General features: G+C 43.7%; 2 protein-coding genes across 4 annotated transcripts in view; one reads left to right on the top strand and one right to left on the bottom strand.

Annotated features, from left to right (window-relative positions):
- Window positions 1-18,426, bottom strand: part of TIMP3 (TIMP metallopeptidase inhibitor 3) — a 46,824-nt gene extending 28,398 nt beyond the window's left edge. The window contains exon 1 of the mRNA XM_081928459.1: window positions 17,965-18,426. Within this exon, the coding sequence (XP_081784585.1) occupies window positions 17,965-18,088 (124 nt within the window). The 5' untranslated portion in view covers window positions 18,089-18,426. The remainder of the gene's footprint in view (window positions 1-17,964) is intronic.
- SYN3 (synapsin III) overlaps window positions 1-19,718 on the top strand; it is a 184,755-nt gene that overhangs the window by 76,831 nt on the left and 88,206 nt on the right. The window lies entirely within an intron of this gene.

Below are 19,718 nucleotides of genomic sequence, written 5' to 3' on the forward strand. Positions count from 1 at the left end.
TTGTGCTCAGGCTCATACTATAGCATAGGGTGTTGTTGGGTCCGTCCCCCCCATTTCTGAGGTTTATAAATCGTCATCCCTGCACATGTGCATCTGTCTCTTGATAATAAAAATGGTTTGCAGGAAAACTACAGGTAGTTTGGTTCTTTTGAAAACTGTTCTGCTTCAGCATGAAGGGTTAAACTATAGCACAAAGATGCCAGAAATGCTGCAGGAATGCAGATGTTTTGGTACAGAAAGGCTCAAATATTCAAAGAATGTCATTATCATAAGACATACTCTATACCGCACCTTCATAAAATTCCAAATCAGGATTTGAATGGTGGAACTACAGGATTTGAGCCAGAATACCAGTGGTAACAAGTATTCAAAGGTGGGCATGGTTAGTTCCATTACTAACCATGCCCACCTATCCATGTCCAATCAGAAGTAGGTCCCAATATGTTCTGTGGAACGTAACTACAAGTGTGTAAAGAATTGCAGCATAACTATTATTACCTGCACAATACTGTACATGTCAGATTCTGATTTTTCTGTAATAGTAACAAATGCCAATGAACCCTATTTTTATATAACCCCAGGGCTTTTTCAGGGGGAACTCACAGGAACTCAGTTCCAGCACCTCTCCAGTGGGTGTCATTGCTGTTCTAAGAGAACGAGAGAGGGGTTCATGGTGTGCTCCGGCACCTCTTTTTGTAGAAAAACAGCACTGCCTAACCCCAACCTTTTACAACAGTGGAATCCCTGTATAGTAATGTATTGGATCACCACAGGTGCTTAATTTCAGGGAAAGTACGGACATATGGCTATCCTCTTGTGTCCTCCATTTTGGCCACCCTAGGTTTGGTTCTGCCATTGAACCTTTAGCAGATCTGACCTTGTAAGCTGCTTGAATGAGAGGCAGCTATAAGCATCTGAAAGATACTTAGGGCACTTTATAACATAAGAGTCAAAGAGAAATGTCTCCTCCCTATTTGCAGGCTTCAAATCTAACTAAACACATGAAGGAGAGCGATGGAATAAAGGAACACAGTGGATGTAGAGATACATTGAATCAAAAATTGAGTGGGGGAATAGGATGTTTTTGAAGAAAATAGTGGGAGAAATTGGGCTATGGTAGAATTTGAGGCAGGATGCTCTGAGCTCCTAGGCTATAGATGCCCACATTTTTATTAGTCCCTGCTGCCATACACCTTGACCTGCAGTCACTGGCAAAGGATGAGAAGGCATTTCACCATGTCATGATGAAAAGCTCTCCTTGCTGATATCTTCAAATTATAGAGCTGTTTAACAGCACAAGGGACAACCAGGAAAGTCTTCTAGAGGAAGAAAGGGGCATAAATAAAATGAATTAATTAATGTGTACAATTATAATTAAATGAATTATAGAGGACAGGCTGGAAATATTCACCATGCAGCTCCTCATTGATGTGGGGAGACAAGGCATTCCTCATTTATAGCTTACCTTCCAGACTATAGTGTGCACAAGGAAGCAGGCATATCAGGAATATCCCAGAGGAAGGAACCTATCTATTTGGGTGTGTTTTTTCACCATTCCCATCCAGACATACACACAGGTGCTGTCTGCTAGTGCTATTAATACCGTGCTTGAAATGGTCCGTGGAAGGACCTAAATGAGGCATCTGAATGGCCCAAGACAGACTCTGTCACCAAGTATTTGCTGAGTATTGTCAAAGTGTTAGACTGCTGTTTTGCGAAATGAAAGGAATGCAATGATTTTGAGAACACATCTGACCCTGAAAGGCAGGCTGTGTGCGTACATGCTGGTGCTTTATGCTGTGCAGAGTTCCCAAAAGTGTTGACGTATCTTGCTTTCTGAGCATTCTGCTAAGCTTCAGAAAATTTATTTGACAATAAACAAGATAAACACTGTTTCCACAGTTCTGTAAATAATTTAGTTTCCAGCAAAGCTGACCAGGAAAAAAATCAGCTTCACTCTTGGGGGTTAACCCTAACCCACCCCTGGCCAAAAAAGCAATTTGCAAGTGGGTAACTGTGTTGTTTCTTTGTTGTTGTTGCAAAACCATCAAAGAATCTTGTACCTTAAACATTTATCAAGTTTGTTATGGTATACATTTTTATGGACTAGATTTCACTTCATCAGAAATATATGTGCTATCCTCAGTAGCAGGTATATGAATGGAGGTATATATAAACAGCAAAAAGAGAGAAATGAAATGCAAAAAGTATAGATAATGACAATTGTGTAATAGACAGGAAGCAGACAGGGCAACAGATGCAGATGCCTACTCTGTCTCCAAATCTACTATGGAATTACAATTTATCAAGTTCATTTCTTTTCATTGAGGTCTGAACAGAATCAATGGTTTGCTGTCCCACTACAGATGTCACTTTCAACATTACTAAATTGATTGTATTACCACCTACCAGCACTGTTATGAATTTATTTTCCATACGTTCAAGCTCTCATTAAATTAGCACTGTCTGTACTTTTAAAAATCCCCTTGCCCTGCCATGTATGTGCACTTGCAGTTGCAACTAAGGATAACACAATGCATCTGATGTAGTACATTAAAGCTTATGCCATAGCAAATTTATTACTCTTTAAATTTCTCCCCACTGATCTTCTCATCTTTTCCCTAAAAGAAAACCTATGACTTTAACAAAAAGTACACTAAAACAAAAGGTTATGAATTGAATAGAGACCTTGGGCCATTGAAACTGCTTCCAATCCTCTCCTGGAGAATATCTTTTCCACTTGGATGTAAATAACTATGTGACTAGGTCACTATCTTGTTGCATTTGTAAATAATTTTCAAGGCTGGAAAAATTCCAGGAACCTGGATGCCAGTCTCTCTCTCTCTGTCTCTCAACAAACACACACACAAACAAACAAACTGTTGAATGGTGCCTGAGAATCTGAAAAATGTTCCCACACCTGGAGGTTGAATGATTCACATGCATTTTTAAGTATGATGACTGGGAGTGTCTATAATATTACATTATTTGCAGAAGGAGGTGCGTTGCTTACAAATTTACGAACTACTTAGCAAAAGCAGTTGCTGGTGAGACAATCTGAAATCTAGTCTCCAGGTTAGTTCAGTGCACTGCAAGAAAACCTTTAGCTATAAAAGGGATCTAAAGGCCCAACTAAAAAGAATAGGGCCATCACTCACTTGCCCACCCTGTTCACATATAAAGTGAGAAGAGGTCTTACTTTAACCATAAGGTGTGTGCAAAGAAGGGGAGCTGAACCTCTCCTGCTCCCACGCTTCACCTCTCCACAATAAATACTCTTCTCCACTCTGATCCTGGAACTGCAGTGGGGCAAAGTGTTTGGAACAATGGGCACTGAGGGGAAATATGGTGAGGGAGGGGCAAAGTATTCATCTCCAAAATAGGGTGGGGTTCCCAAGCCAATATGCACACCAAAACGCACCTCTCCTTCAAAATTTTCAACTCCAAATTATACAGTGTGGCTCTCCAACCAAATAACACTTTAAAAATGTGTACATCCATGACAAATGCATGCAAAGAATGCAGTCTTCGTGAAATTAACATATAAAGATTCATTCTGCTAGGGTAAAATTAGGGAGGGAGATGCATACATTAGGATAAATCCACATGAAAATGTATCTGAATTATCATGTAAATTCACAAATATATAGAATCATATAATTGTAGAGATGGGAATCTATCTAGTCCAACCCCATGAACCCCATGTAATGCAGGAATGTCAACTAAGTCATACATGACAGATGGCCATCCAACCTCTGCTTTAAAACTTTCAAGGAGAGAGAGTCCACCACCTCTCAAATGAGTCTGTCCCATAGGGCAAACCAAACTTACGGTTGGAAAATGAGAAACTGAAATTGACAGATTTGTCCATCCCTATTCGTAGATGCTCATGTTACTGCTAATTTCACTACTAATGTTAGACCAACTTTGCTTTGCCAGTCCCTTTCTGTTGACCTTCAAACCCTGCTGGCCTAGATAGAATGTTGCAGGTATGTTTCCATTCCACTCTATTCATTCATCAGGATCCTCAAGAGGCTGTCCACTCAGTGCCCTCACCATCCCAAGGTGGAGACAGAGCGTTTTCAGTGGTGGAACCTGTTTATGGAGTTCCTTCCCCAAGTAGTCTCGCCTGACATTGTCTTTGTTATATTTTAGGTGCCAGGTGACAATCCTTTTAACTCTCCCAGGTCTTTCTAAGTTTTGAGCACTGGCCTTTTCAAATCTTCTCCTTTCAGCTATGCTATTTCTTGTTACATTGCATTGTGTATTACTTCATTGGGCTGTTATTATGAACCTCCCTGGGAGTCGTTGGCTGAAGGGAGGTATAGTCATTAAAAAAGTAAAATAAGCAGGGCAGACATGTGAAAAGAAATGCACTGCATCTAATTTGATCCTAAAGGCTCAGAGTAGGTTTTTTTAAAAGAGGTGTGTGTGTGCGCGCAGCCCAGTCCTATGCAATTTTGTTCCATAGGGCTTCTCCCAAATAAGCATATATAGAATCACAGCTTTAAACTACCGAGTACATATTTCAAGTTACAAGCAAAGCAAAAGAAGGTATTTTTAGCACTGTTAGAAGAGGAAGGCAGGAAGTAGGAAATTGGGAGAGGGGACTTGGAAAGTCCATAAGGGGCCAAACCACAAGGCCAAGCCTGGAATATTTTTTTCCCTGAGAGGGGATGTAGCAATGTCACAGAAAATAGTTGCTTTAACCCAGATATCCGCTTAGCTCTCCAACTCAAATATCTGTTACCTTTTCATACTAGTCACTTCCCCTCTTGCAAAGTCAGGTAGAAGTATTTATTTTTCTACATCTGGTGGTTTTCCTCTGTCCAGCCACCAGCAAATCTCCTCCTTCTTGCTGTTTTTAACTGCTTAAATGCTGGAATGAGACATATTTAAAGCCCTCTCTCATGCCTTTGCACAAGTCCTGGTAAATTCGAGAATGTAGGATGTGTGTTAAACTGACTTTTTTTCGGGGCACGTCTCTTAAATTTTGCACACCTTTCACGCAGGTACTGTTACTGCAAACAAAATGAGCACAAATTAAACTTGTTGGCACTGGCAGGGTGGGGGTGGGAAATACCATGGTTTTCAAGGATAATTCGGAGCAGGTTTTCAGTTATCCTAAAATTATGTGATATGTGGCAGCACACATAGGCCTATATTCACTCCTAGAACTGATGCAATTACCTGACCCCGAGTCTGAAGAACATAAAATATGAATAGAACAATGCTATTGTTTCTCCCCTAGGTTTAGGCCCATCTTTGAATACATGAGATTTTCTTGTTTTGTGCACTGATACTCCTGTACACTTTGGTTTGGAGATACCAGAAAGACCAGCAGAATCCCTAAGAGTGCTGTCACCAAGAGCACTTTATCTGAGATTCCTTGAGCATGGAAAAACTTGTTTGGAAGGGGATTGTTCACTTACTCAACCATCTTACAAGGCAATGGTGTTCCTGGGAATAGTTTAGCCTTAAACATTTTGCTGTTATGATTCCCATGAGGAATAACTGAAAGAACGGGGTGTGTTTATCACAGAAAAGAAAATCAAGGAGAGACATGAGAGCAATCGTTAGATATCTGAAGGAATCAACTTAGAGAAGGGTTGATCTCTCTTGTTCCAGGGGTGTCAGGTTTCAGGAAATTGGCTTCCTCCCCCTCCCCCTTTAGCAGTAGATAAGCAGGACAAAGTGAAAGGAGTCTCTACCAGTTAGAAATTTTAATGATCATAGTGAGAGAACAAAGAATCTATTTCTAGGAATGAAGGTGCTCCCAATTAAGGATTCCACCCACTCCCCCCCCCCCTTTGTCATCTACGTCACTTCTGCGTCTTGCAACCTGCTCTCACAACCACTTTGCTTTCTGTGCTGCCACCTTATCTGCTCTCCTTGACCTTAGGCTGAGAGGCTGAACGCTTTCCAGTGAAAGAGAGTGTTAACTCTCTCTCTCTCTCTCCCAGTTCTTCTTCTCCTAGGTGTTCACCACCCAGTTCTTCCCAACTTCTGTCTTCTGAACTATGTCCCTTTGCAAACCACTATTCCAAATCTATACAGTGGTACCTCAGGTTACAGATGCTTCAGGTTACGCATTTTCGGGTTGTGCCCCGCACCGAATCCGGAAGTACCAGAACAGGTTACTTCCGGGTTTCGGCACTCACACATGCACAGGAGCGCTATATCGTGCTTTGCACATGTGCAGAAGCACTGTTTCGGCACTCACACATGCGCAGGAGCGCTATATTGTGCTTTGTGCATGTGCAGAAGCGCCGTTTTGCAACCGGCGCATGTGCAGATGCGGCGCTGCGGGTTGCGAAGGTGCCTCCTGCATGGATCATGTTCACAACCCGAGGTTCCACTGTACAGTGCTACCTCGTGTTGCGTAACCTCCAGGTTACGGCCGCGGCAAACCCGGAAGTGCATACGTCTGGGCTTCACCGCTCACGCATGCGCAGAAGTGCTCTGTGGACCGGGCTCATGCACAGAAGTCCTCTATCACACCATGCATGTGCGCAGAAATGGTGCCTCTAGTTACGGATTTTTCAGGGTGCGCATAGCACCCCAAATTGAATTAAATCCGTAACCAGAGGTACCACTGTACTGTCCCACTGCTCCTGAGAAAATTCAGGATTCTAACTGGGGGAGGGAGAGACTCCCACCATTCTTCCTCAGTGCAACCCTCCTCAGCACGATCCCTGACAAGAGGGCAGAACTAGAACCAACTTATGAAAGCCGCAGGGAAGCAGATTTCAGCTAAACGGTTGGTTAAACATCCTAATGGTAAGAACGGTTTGACAGTGAAACTGACTGCCTTAAGACATTGTGGCTGAAAGAACTCCCCTTTGTGGAGGTATTTAAGCAGATATTGGACAGCCATCTATCAGGTATGTTGCATATGCATCCTGCACTGTGCTAGGGTCCCAACCAAGATTTGGGGGGGGGGGAGAGAGAGAGAGACACTGGCTATTTATGTTTTTAAGGTAAAGGGACCCCTGACTGTTAGGTCCAGTCTCGGACTCTGGGGTTGCGGCACTCATCTTGCTTTATTGGCCGAGGGAGCCGGCGTACAACTTCCGGGTCATGTGGCCAGCATGACTAAGCCGCTTCTGGCAAACCAGAGCAGCGCACGGAAACGCCATTTACCTTCCCACCAGAGTGGTACCTATTTATCTACTTGCACTTTTGACGTGCTTTCGAACTGCTAGGTTGGCAGGAGCTGGGACCGAATAACAGGAGCTCACCCCGTCACGGGGATTCAAACCACCAACCTTCTGATCGGCAAGCCCTAGGCTCTGTGGTTTAGACCACAGCGCCACCTGCGTCCCATATTATGTTTTTAAAATGCACTTGAAACATAGCTGTGTAGCAAATGTAACATGTGGTTGTCCCACAGTCAGTGAGATTCAAGTCTTAATGAAGAAATAACCCCCCTAATGTGACTCTTTCACAGCATTCCTTGTACTGGACAGAAAATCTAGAAACTCTGCACACAGATACCCCTTGGGTAGGTAGATTCTTCTTACTTTTTGCCTTTTGCAGTTGCTGAAAACACCTTGGCTGCTTTCCTTTTCAGGAATATGACATGCTAATTCTTTTCAGCCTAGTTTCCCCACAATTAGGTCTGCACCACTTTCAGCCAAATGTGTTTTTTTCCTCTGCAACTTGCTGGGGAACAGGCATTAAGGAGTTCTTTCTTCCAGCTCCATTTCTTAAAAGGATTACTTAAGTGAGATTAGCGTTCATGAGAATGAAAGGAAGCCCCGGCTAGAGCTCCGGTCTAGTGTTAGAAAGGCACACACAATGCTGTCAGGCCACCAGGCCTTGGTGCTAATCCATGTTCCAGGTTGGCGCTTATTGCATATCCTTGGGGAACAAACAGCATCTTGTGGTTTTATGAGGCAGATAAGCTGCAGGAAAACTAACAGCCTCATGACACAGGTCGCTAGAATTAAGACTAGCCATATGACCAGCAAATGGGCATTCCTCTAAATTGCAGCCTGAAGTTATTTACCAGAAATAGCTACGGTTCTACCATGGTATTCCTTATAAGATAATACATGCATTGGATGTGTATTACAGGTGTGATGTATTTAAGAGGGGAATGTGCATGATTATCATGCTCACATGGAATGACAGAGGAACATTCAAGCTAGCACTGAAACCTCCCACCTTGTATGTTGCGAAACAAACAAGATTAAGGGGAATTGCTTGTCATTTATTAATGCAGACTTCTGCAAACTTCTTTTTTTTAAAAAAAAAAAAATCACAACCTTCTCTGTGCAATATATTTAACGTGTCTCACTCTCCGAGTACTGTTTCTCTCTAGAAAGGGCTTGTGTAAACAGCATCAGGAATTTGGACTATTCATGGTCAACATTAATTTTACTGCTACAGAACTCAAGAGGCCTCTGTCTCATTTCTAAGCATGTCCTGGAATCTCACCCAGTCAGCAGCAGGTCTGCTGAGTATAGAAAATCATCAGCATTGTGAAAAATATTGTGCTGTTTTTAGCCAAGCGTCACTTCGTGCACTGAGCCTTGTAGCCTCAAGGGGCAAATGACAGAAAAGAGAGTTACTGTGTGACGCTATACAATGTCTACTGGGAAGTAAGCCCCAGTCAGTTCAGTGCGATGTACTCCCAGGTACAATAGTAGAAGAAAATGGCAGAGTATCCAGTGGAGTGCAGAAGTCTAAGGGAAAGAGGAAGAAACAGAGGCATGAGGGGAAAGCTAGGGGATCGTAGGGAAGCAAAGGGAATAAGGCCATGAGGGGATTCTTGTGTCTCTAGGAATTACATAGAACTCTCCCATCTGTGGTTTTATTTATTATCCCAGACTAGTGACCAGGCAATCTGAAAGGGGCAGTGAGTGCCAAGATGTAGTGTATCCCATGCTACATCTGTGTGGGATGCTAAAGTACACAAATGGATTTGAACTAACTGAACACTTCTTTACCTGCAGATCTCTAGTAAGAGTAAAATGATGTTCAGTCATTGACTAGTTTTACAGATGATGGAGGGTAATGGGAGGGTCAAAGCTTCCCCGGTCACCCAAAGTTGACAGCCAGCATGACAGATCGGTACAGCCACCATTCCCTTCGCACACCGTACATATTCTGCATTGGTAACTGGGAGGCAGGACACACCACCAGAGTTACTGACCCCTATTGGAAAGACCTCATGGGAGGTTAAGACTCTTAATGGTTACTGTTCCTGGTGGCTATGTACTAAGTCCAGTATCAGAGGCATCATTTTATTTGGTTGGTTGGTTAAGGCATTTATATACTGCATATTCTTCCTATGTTGCAATTCTCATGCTGCGATACTGGAGGCAGTATGCAGAAACTTCCCTCCTTGATCCGTTACTAGTTGCTAGGGTTGTTTGGGGGATCAGCAGGTATAAAACAGATGATGTCATATTTTGGGTTCTTGTCCTTGAACTTTTTGAAGTCGTGTGCAGACAGGAAAATCAACTTCAAACAGACTTAGTTTAACTGGGGCAAAACGGACTTATTTCAAACTGTTTGTTTTAATTAAAGCAATTATGAACACATTAAAAAGGGAATGTAAGGTGAGCCTTCCACAGAGAGAGGTCTTAAGGAAGTAGGTGATCAGAGCTTTGCTAGGGCAGGCTCAGTATGGAACATGCTGCCTTGAAAATGCCATCTTTGCTTATCCAGTTTTGCTTTTGGAAACACATCTGAATACAATAAGTTGGGGTGGGTTTTTTACCTTTATGGGAGATTGCAAGTAGAAGGTCCAGGTGTCTCCAATTAAAGGCTCCCAGGTAGCTGGGAAAGCCTCTGCATGAAGGCCTATGGAGGCAGGGCTACTGTTAGTTGGCAATAGTTTGCCTGAATGTGCCAGTGGCCTGATTCTGTAATTTGCAGCTTTCTATGTTACTATTAGGGACGCAGGTGGCGCTGTGGGTTAAACCACAGAACCTAGGATTTGCCGATCAGAAGGTTGGCAGTTTGAATCCCTGCGATGGGGTGAGCTCCCGTTGCTTGGTCCCTGCTCCTGCCAACCTAGCAGTTCAAAAGCACAAAAGTGCAAGTAGATAAATAGGTACCGCTCCGGCGGGAAGGTCAACGGCGTTTCCGTGCGCTGCTCTGGTTCGCCAGAAGCGGCTTAATCATGCTGGCCACATGACCCGGAAGCTGTATGCCGGCTCCCTCGGCCAATAAAGCGAGATGAGCACCGCAACCCCAGAGTTGGTCACAACTGGACCTAATGGTCAGGGGTCCCTTTACCTATGTTTCTATTTCCTAGATATTCTAAGAGATCTGCTGTTGATTCCATATAACTATATTTTATTTTAATTCCACTTCTGTTGCCCATTCTTCACATCACTTTGGAGCAACTCCAACTCCCATCAGTGCCAGCCAACATGGCTGATTGCCACTGATGATGGGAGTTGTGCTCCAGCAACATCTGGGGGAACATAGCTTCTGCAGGCCTGATCAAACCAGTTTTGCCTATTCTCAAGGAACAAGTGCCTCCACATTCACAGTCAGTATGGAAAATCTCCATGTGTTGCAAGGAGGGACTCCATAAAGGCAAGGTTGGGAAACCTTGATCAGTCCAAGGGCCACATTTCCCTCTGGGCAACCTTCTGAGGGCCACATGGCAGAGTTGGGGACAGAGGCAAAAATGGATGCAGCAAAAAGTGTTAATTTTATATTTTCATAATTGGCTAGTTTTCTACACATACACCTATCTATGCTATATTCTGACAGGCAAGAGGCATTATCAGAATTCAAGGACAAATTCCAGTTAGGCAAAAACAGGTTTTCCACACAAATAAATGTATCCTACAAGGCAGTTGCAATTGGTTTCTTGCAATAAGGAAAAAGGATATGAGAAGCTGGTGTAGCTCAAAAGTGAGATGGGAACCAGGAAATCTTTGGTTCAAATCTCATCTCTGTCATGTATTCACTAGGTGGCATTAATGAGATAATAGCGACTTGCTTCACTGGGCTGTTGTAAGGATTACTCTCACACACATGTAGGGGAAACAGTGAAGGTTCCCTATGGAGGTAAATAAAACTAGCTAATGAAATCAATGGACATTTATTGTACATACATTGCACACACACTTTCATAGTTACAGTCTCATTTAGTATGACAAGTCAGTGCCAACTAGGGAGCAGTCAGGGAGAGCACAGAAGAAGGAAATGGAAGAAAACTCTTTCTCAGTTGGAACTAAGAACCCTGAGTCAAAACTAGAACATCTGTCTTTCTGCACATGTTGAGGTTTTGAGGAGTTTACTTCCCACAGGAGATCTGGAGTAAGCATGTGCCGTGGTAACTAGATACTAACAGAACCCTTTAGAGTTGCATTATGAAATACTGTAATACACACAATCTTCTATCGCATTTTTGGAAGAAAAACATTTGGACTAGTAACAAATTACAATCCAAATTCCACAAGGCACCAAGTGTTCTCAAATCCCCAGGCCAGCCTCTGTAGCTGTCACTCAACCACTTCTCTTGGCTGCTAAACCAGCCTTCAATAACCTGGTATCCTCCAGATGTTTTACTACAACGTTGCCATGTTGGCTGGGGCTGATGTGAGTTGTAGTCCCAAACATCTGGAGAGCACCAGGTTGGGGAAGATTGTATCCTTCTCTTCCGCAGAATACTTTGCTGTTGAATTGAATAGCCTGTTGTACAGCACTTTGATAGCCTCAGGCTGGGAAGCACTTTGCCAATTTGTAAAATAAATAAATACCTTGTAACACATCTAAAGACACCAGCTGATTGTGACCCAGAATTCTGCCTGGGAAGTTAGTTGACTAATTAGCTCCTGAAGATTTAACAGAAATATCATTTGAGAGCTTTTTTTCAGGAAGCAAATAACTCCAAACTAACAGAAGTATGTACATATAATTGGAAGTGCATTAGTGATGGTTGGTGCCCATTAGGAATAGAGGGGCAGAAGGCAAGAATACCAACAGCAGGTGGAGCTAGAGCCAATGACAATGCAGAGGCAACTAATTTTAGTCCAGTCCCCACCCTTTTCCCTGCTGAGTTTGTAGAACTCACAGAAGTAATTCTGTGAGTAAGGAGGAGGAGGTTGACAGGTAGTTCCACTCCCTGGCAGGCAAGTGGGGCTGGCTAAGGGCAGGTGGAGGTTAACTTAAGAAATTAGGAACCTACTTGATCAGGCCAATGGCCATTTGATCCAGCATCCTGTTCTTCACTGAGTACGAGCCTCCACTATGATTACTCGGGCTCCCTGCTAAACAATGTCAACAGGGGTGCTGAACTGAGTTGCAGGACAATATAGAAGGGTGTGGTGTCTGCATTATACAACAGCAAACTCATGCAGATGGGGTAAGTTTATTTCGAGAGGAAGAAGAGTTAAGATTTTAGACATCAAAACTCTTGAGATGAACAGGGACCAATAGTATCCACCCATTACATCAGATAATTCCTTGCATAACATGAGACATATGCTCATGCGTTTATTAAAACTGGTTAAGTTTTAGTCAGAAAAGGCTGGGGAAAGGGTGTAGCCGTAGGACATTTTTCTATCTAAGTGTAATTGGGGTGTTGGTAGCAGGTGGAATAGTGAAGTGAGATACTTGTAGCATTTTTTCAGAAAGAAGGAAGTGGGGAGGGTCTCTCCAAACATACAGATATGCTGCATTTAGCAATTTGAATAATTCTTGCTTCTCATGCAAAAAAAAAGGTTTTAAAAAGTGCAACGAAAAGCACAACATGCCTGCTGGAATGATCACAGCTTTGTAAGGGGAGACAAAGCAATTGTCTCCATTATTCCACATACAATAACAAAAAGGGGAATCAAAATGTGTGTCCTTTGAGGGGCAGAAGCAGCAAAGCTATTTTGTCAGGCTCACAGAATACTCTCATGTCATGTCCTCTCTTCTTTTTCAAGCTATCACTACCTTGGGTCCATTAATTTCAATGGGTCTACTCTGAGTCAAACATAGTTGAAGACAACCCTATGATTAGAAAAATAAGAATCAGAGAGAAACTGAAATTGACAGTTTCACCCATCCCTACTTCCAAATAAACGCACACAAGACTGGTATAAAACCATAGTGTAAAACTATATAAAGAGCAAACATTGCTTTCTGGCCTATACAGTATTAGACTGTAATGAAGGGTCCCATTTCTGAATGCTCCCTCAGTGAAAGTCCTTCCATATAGGAAATTACCTGTGGTATCATAACTACAACTTTCCTCATTTCCCATGCATGGTCCCTTCTGTTCTTCTTATTGTTCTCTGTAAATCACTGTTTCTATTTTGCCCTATTTAGGACATAATTTAGGAGCAAACAATAATAACCTGTTAGTCAAAATAAGCTGCAAGGATCCAATTAAAAAGCCCAGTCTGAACTTAAATTGGCAATTTCCTGTAGGACAGTTTGGCCCAAATATGGTAGCAAACAAGAGTAAATCTATGATACAATTTAAGCTGGTTATGGTGGACCTTATACTGTCATAACTAGCTCTTGTCCAGTCTGGTACTCCGTTGTGGCAACATGGACTCTCCATAGACCCAACTATGGATATATTTTTATTTATGACAGTCCTGTTGCCATCCTAATTTAAGTGTGGTTAGAGGAGAGGCAAGATTTTGCTCTGAGGGAGGAGACGACCTTGGCTAGGCTGGATACTTCCTGTTCCTCCCTTGTCTTGCATTCAAAATCACCTTTTCCCTTCCTCTGATGCTGGTGTCACTATGACTCCATAGAACTTGAACTGCCTTTCACCACTGCCATCACAACTGCCCTCTTATAGGCTGCTGTCATACACCAGTACAAAGAAATGAATGAGCTCACCCTAGAACCTGAATTCAAGCAAGTGTGTGTATGTGTGTGTGTGTTTTTACAAGATGCAAGCATTATCCAGCTCCTTCTGAAACCACATTAGCATTTCCTTTTTAAAAAGAAAAAGAAAACGTTTTCCAGGATGCTTCCTAACTACTTCATTGACTTGCAGAGTCACAGGGACAATGTGAACAGATCTGTCCTGGCAGACTTTTCTGAAGCACCTGTTCTTGCAGCACTGACTCCTCCCTAAGACATGCATTTTTGCCAGGAATCTGAAGAGCTGTACAGAGTTGCTGCCAAGCCAAAAAAACCTTCTTCTCCCCACTCTATTACACATACACAATTTGTTTTATCAACCAGCATGTAGTTTAGTCTGCCTAAACCCTGCTCTGCTACACTGCTACAAGTCTCCATGGAAACACTTATGTCTTCGTCAGCTAGAAGTTTGGATCCAATTCTTCCTCTTTTGGCTCTTCAGGAGCATGGCAGTGTTTACTAAAGAGATGCTGGCAGGGCTGGTAGTTGACCGAAGGACTTGGCCCTTCACAGACCACAGTGTGCTTCTCAGCATTGTGGATAAGACATGTTTAAAACGAAAAATAGACTCTTAGTATTGGAAATCCTGTTAATCTTCCACTTTATATGCTGTTCTCTAGGGTTTACACTTTGTGGTAAAAGTTACACTCTGCCCCAGTTTCAGTTCAGCTTGCAACTAACTCCAATTCTGAAGCTATGATTTAAAAATAAAATGTAGATAATTCAGAATTTGACACTGAATTAGCACAAAGAGTCTGCCTACTAGGAGCTTATTCACACCATCAACAATTAAGAGACTGTGTTATCTTTGAGTCACTAGAATAATTTGTTACTATGGCTGGAGCAGATTCATGCTTCATTTAACAGAGTGAGTTTAAAACACATATCTATTGATATGCCATAAAAAATTCAGGGCTCGCCCCCACTTCTGCTTGTCCCATGCCTAGAAAGTATGAGTTGGAGTGGTTCTTCCAGCTCAGCCAGAGGTCCATCTATTCCACACTTCGCTCATCCTGGCAGAACTTGAGTTTGGATTGTTCCCTGTGTCTTGTCCCAACCCATTTACTGTGAAAGCAAACCCAGCAGTAGAGCTAATCCAAAACGTACTTATTAATTTTCACTTCAGCCAAAATCACGCTTGTTATTCACACTTCCAGATGCACCTTCTCAATTCTACCCTCTTTGCTCCCACGTAAACACCAGTATTTATAGTACGCTGAGAAATCACAGCATTTATGATGAAGAGAACAATACAATCTCATGCATCACAGTACATTAGAAGCACGTGGAAGAGCACACAAATGTGCTTTGAAATTATTCCCATTTTCAGAAAAATGCAAACTCTCAATGGCAGTGGCCTCTAAATTGATCTGCCTACTCCTACAACACAAAGAAAGGAGCAGCATTAAAAATCTTCCAGTGAACTTTGAGCTGTCCATTTGCAGGATTTTCCAATCTAAAATTATTTAAGTAAAATTGCAACTCTCCCAGCACTTTTTTAACATGCAAAGTTTTTCTTGGCTTTCCGTCCCCAACATAGTACCTAAACTAGACATGAATAAATGGACTTGGCTAGAATCTCTAACCCTCGTTCTTTAGTTTTATTTTTAACTTTCAGTGGGAGTTATAGGCTAACTACTTAGAATGACATTCAGAGAGAAAAAAGCAGAGTTTTCCATATCAATCCATATCTATAAAACCTTTTCCATCTCAGCATTCAGGACCAGCTTTACTAGGAAACAATATGAAGCAGTTACAGCATAGTTTGGAAGAGAGGCCATTTTCCTGCCTCCCTCTTTGTGTGTGTCATGAGAGAGAGAGAGAGAGGGGGGGGGGGAGCGCTCCAGTACACAGAAGGAGCATCATTTCACCTTCAGGTGTGAAAAGCTTAAAGTGGAGGTAGTATCACCTCCATGCCTGTTCAGGTCCATGTAAATGCTTTCACCAGCATACCATGTTTAGCATACCATGCAAGTAATTCACCCCCCAAAGGAAGTGGCAGCACTTATGTGGAGTATTAAACATATTGTCAAACCACCACATGGATGGATACCTTTGCACAGCCACTCACCCTACAGCTATCTGGATCTGCAGTATAAAGGGATCCGCACTACCAGAACGGATCTAGAGAGGGCACCACTTTTATCATACAGCTTTTTACCTTTCTGTAAAGCGGGAGGGGGGTGTAACCCGCAGCCCTCCAGATGTTGTGAGATTACTGCAGTGCTCTTCATCATCCTTGATCACTGACCATGTTGGCAGAGGCCAATGAGAGCTGTATTCCAACAACATATGGAGGGCCACATAATCCCCAACTCGGCAGTAAATGTCACTCAGAGATCACAACCTTTGCCTGTTATTATCTGGACATAATGACCGTGGGCATATATACTAGACATGCCATTTTCAAGCTATTTTCAGGAGTAGCCAACGCGGAGCCCCATCAGCCCCAGCCAACATGGTCAATGATTGGGGTCATAGTTAAATAACATTTGGAGGGCACCACATTGGCCACTATCACTATGGGTCAAACTGCAACCATGAGCATCACAAAAGTCTTGGGATGAGCCTCTCAAGTAATTGTTCTGGGATAACAGTGCAGCACAAGGAGCTAGGGGACTACTAAGACCATTTCAAGCCGCTAAAGGGGATGCTAAGCACAGAATTGTCTTGTGAGTGTCCAGAAGAAAAGTTTCAAAACTGTTGCAATAGACTATGAGAGACCAAGTGTGGCTATATGTGGTCAGTTAATAGCACCACATCAGACGGAGGAGGAGTGCACTGTTACTCCACTGGTTGACTGTAAAAAGTCAGGGTGCTTATGAACTACATATTTCAGAAGGAAAACTACGCAAAGCATTTACAAATGAGCCATTTTAACTTGTTCCTCTCTCCTTTGTGACAATTGTGCATATATACAGAATACACATAGTGATTTCAGAAAGCCTAGTACCACACTTTTGTTTTGATTGCCTGAAAACACAACACAATTTATGAACCTGCCCAGTTCAAATCACACTGCACAGAAAGCCTGCAATGTCTTTTCCTTGACACTGCGCTCAACATTATGAGAATGAGGAGCCCATAAATACAGTTGTGACTAATTGCTGTGAATAACACTATTTTCAAGTTGCTGGGCACAGGCCCTTCGAGAAGGAGAATTTGTCCCGTGTTCTTGTTTTAGTATTTGCTTGACACTATCCCAGCTACTTGAGCAAATATAAAGGACATTTTGGCTGCACACACACCTTCAGTTTTGTTTTTGTCTATGTAGGAAAGAAGCCAGTTTCACAGTCTGTTACTATAGCCTATAAATCCATGCTGTACTTTTCCTCCCGCCCTAGAAGACTCTGTGATTATGAGAAGCATTGTACCTTAAGGTGTGTTTTTTAAATACTTATCTACAATATTTCTTCAAGAATATGCCAACACAGAGAGAAGTGTAAACATACATCACTGAAATCTAGATCAGTTCTCCCCTTTATTTTTAACTGCATTTCGTAATTTAATTGAAGTCAGGTTGGGTAGAACATCAAAGGATTGGCACATCCGGAAGTGCATTATTTATTCTCCTTCTCTGGAACTGCTGAAATCCATCAAATGTGCTAGGCTCCCTCTGGTATGCTCTGAAGCTGCTTTCCTTCCTAATTCTTCCGGAAATGAGCCCTGACATAATCAGCTCACACTGGATCAGAGAACTTTCTGAATATCACTAAACTTCATAACACCGCAAGCAACCGTGAACTCCACTCGTACAATGTATAAGAAAGAGAGCATACAAGAGAGGAGGAAGAAAAGGAAACGCAACGGGGAGGTTTGGCTTAGAATTTTGCAAAACCGCCTAGCTCTCTTGCAAAGCAGGTCTGTGTCACTGAGAGTTCCGACAGCACGTCTCAGTCAAATGGCTTTGCTTTGAGACTCCACCGGTTCAGTACTGTGTAGTGCTTAAAGTTAAAACGATGGGCATCAACACACAGGCATACCTGAGTGCGTTTTCCAAAAGCAACCACCGGTTCTTCAAATCTATGGCACCAGGGAGTTTAAGAAGTCCCCAGGAGCCAATAATGCTGCCCGTTAGCGGGGGGGGGGGGGGCAGGACGACTGCAGAGGGAACTGTACACTTACCAATGTCAGAGTTGCAGAAAGCATCCTGAGGGTGAATTGGGACGCAGGTACAAGCTTCCACCAGCAATTCACTCAGGCTCCAGCTGCAGAGCAGCATGAGAAGGCTCAGCACGCACCCGAACATGCTGCTGATGCTCTTTGCCCGAACAGTTACTCTCTCACACGGACCGGGAAAGGGTGGAGGGTCTCTGCAAAACTGTTGCGTTTTCTGCAGCTCCCTCGTCTACTTTTCGGCGGCGGCGGCGAAGAAGAGACTGCACGCTGGATCTTGCGGGACTTTCTGTTGCTGCGTTTCCTTCCACCCCTTCTCAACAGAAATTCGATTCTCTCCTGCACGAGTTCGAACCCCGCTGAGCGCCTCTCTGCCTTCTCCGCTCTCGGCTGCTGCGGGGAGTTATAGCCTTGATCGCGCCCCTCTCGGGCTCTTGGGGTGCCGCCCCCCGGACCAATCGGAGCCCCGCATTACCTCATCCCTCAGGAAAAGGGGAGCGGCTACAAAAAAAAAAGCACCACCACTCAACCTCGCTGGAGGCGGGGTCGCAGCAAGGCATTCAGCTCCATATAGGGAATAATGTGTGCGTTCACTGTATGCGCTGGCTGGGGGGCTGCGAACGGGATTTCTGGCAAGAGGAGCCGCCTGGTGCGCGCGGAAAAGGAACGGGGAGGAGGAGAATAGGTTAATCGGGACGTGCTTCTTGCTACCTGTCGCTGCAAAGGAGCCTCCGGCCACCACCGCCTCATCCCCACCCAACAGGTCGCCAAGAACTGCTGGAAGGAGAGGCTGCCAAGAGGCAGCAGGACTGACTGTGCGTCCCAAAGACCGAGCCAAGTGGGCACAGAACTGCTCCCAGGAATGCCAGCTTGCCCTGCGACCGTGGGTGCCTGGGGCTGTGAGGGCCACGCAGCATACATGCCCTGGCACCGAAATTCGTGGGTGCCTGGCCTCTTTATGGAGAATTTTGTGGGTGCTCGGGCACCCAGGGCCCCAGGGAGTGGCACCTATGACTGCTCCCATAACTAGTCCACAGTGCTGCCCATCCCACCCCATAGGACATGCTTTGCAAGCCACCCTGGGACATAAGAGCCAAATCCTAGGGGCCAAGGTCCCTTCATCATTATCCCCCCAGTGTAAAATATTTAAGGGAGTCCCAGCCAAGTTGATGGAAATTGACATTCAAATAGTGTGTGTGCACAGCATCTTTTGATTGAATATGTAGAGTGGGGCCCACCTCCCCAGCAATATTTTCAGATTGGCACCCCTGTTCTGGGAGGCTCTGCGTTTAAAGAAAATTGTTTTAAAGAGATTGTTTATCACTTCTTCCTCCTTTGAGGAGGAAGGCGGGATATTAATCAATAAACAGATAAATAGCTTTTGAATGCCAGTTGCTGGGAATCACTCGTGCTGATGCACTCATGTCCTGCTTGGAACTCACTCCCCCAGAAGACAATGGCGGCCACCAACTTGGAGGACTTTAACGGAGGATTAGACAAAGCCATGGATTGCAACGTTACCAACGTATACTGCCCACAAGGACTGTGTTCTGCCTCCACTGTCAGAGGCCCTGTGCTTCTTAGTACCATTGGCTGGGAATCACAAGTTGGCAGCATACCATTGAGCTCATGTCTCACTTGCAGGCTTCCTGCGGGCACCTGTGTTATGTACTAAGCTTGGATCCTAGAACAATAGGCAAGTAGGATCCTAGAATGCAACAACCGATTGGCTTGCAGGAGAAGACCAATCAGGCTCCAGGAGG

The sequence above is a fragment of the Podarcis melisellensis genome, assembly GCF_964234715.1.
Source record: "Podarcis melisellensis genome assembly, chromosome: 10".
Lineage (NCBI taxonomy): Eukaryota > Metazoa > Chordata > Lepidosauria > Squamata > Lacertidae > Podarcis > Podarcis melisellensis.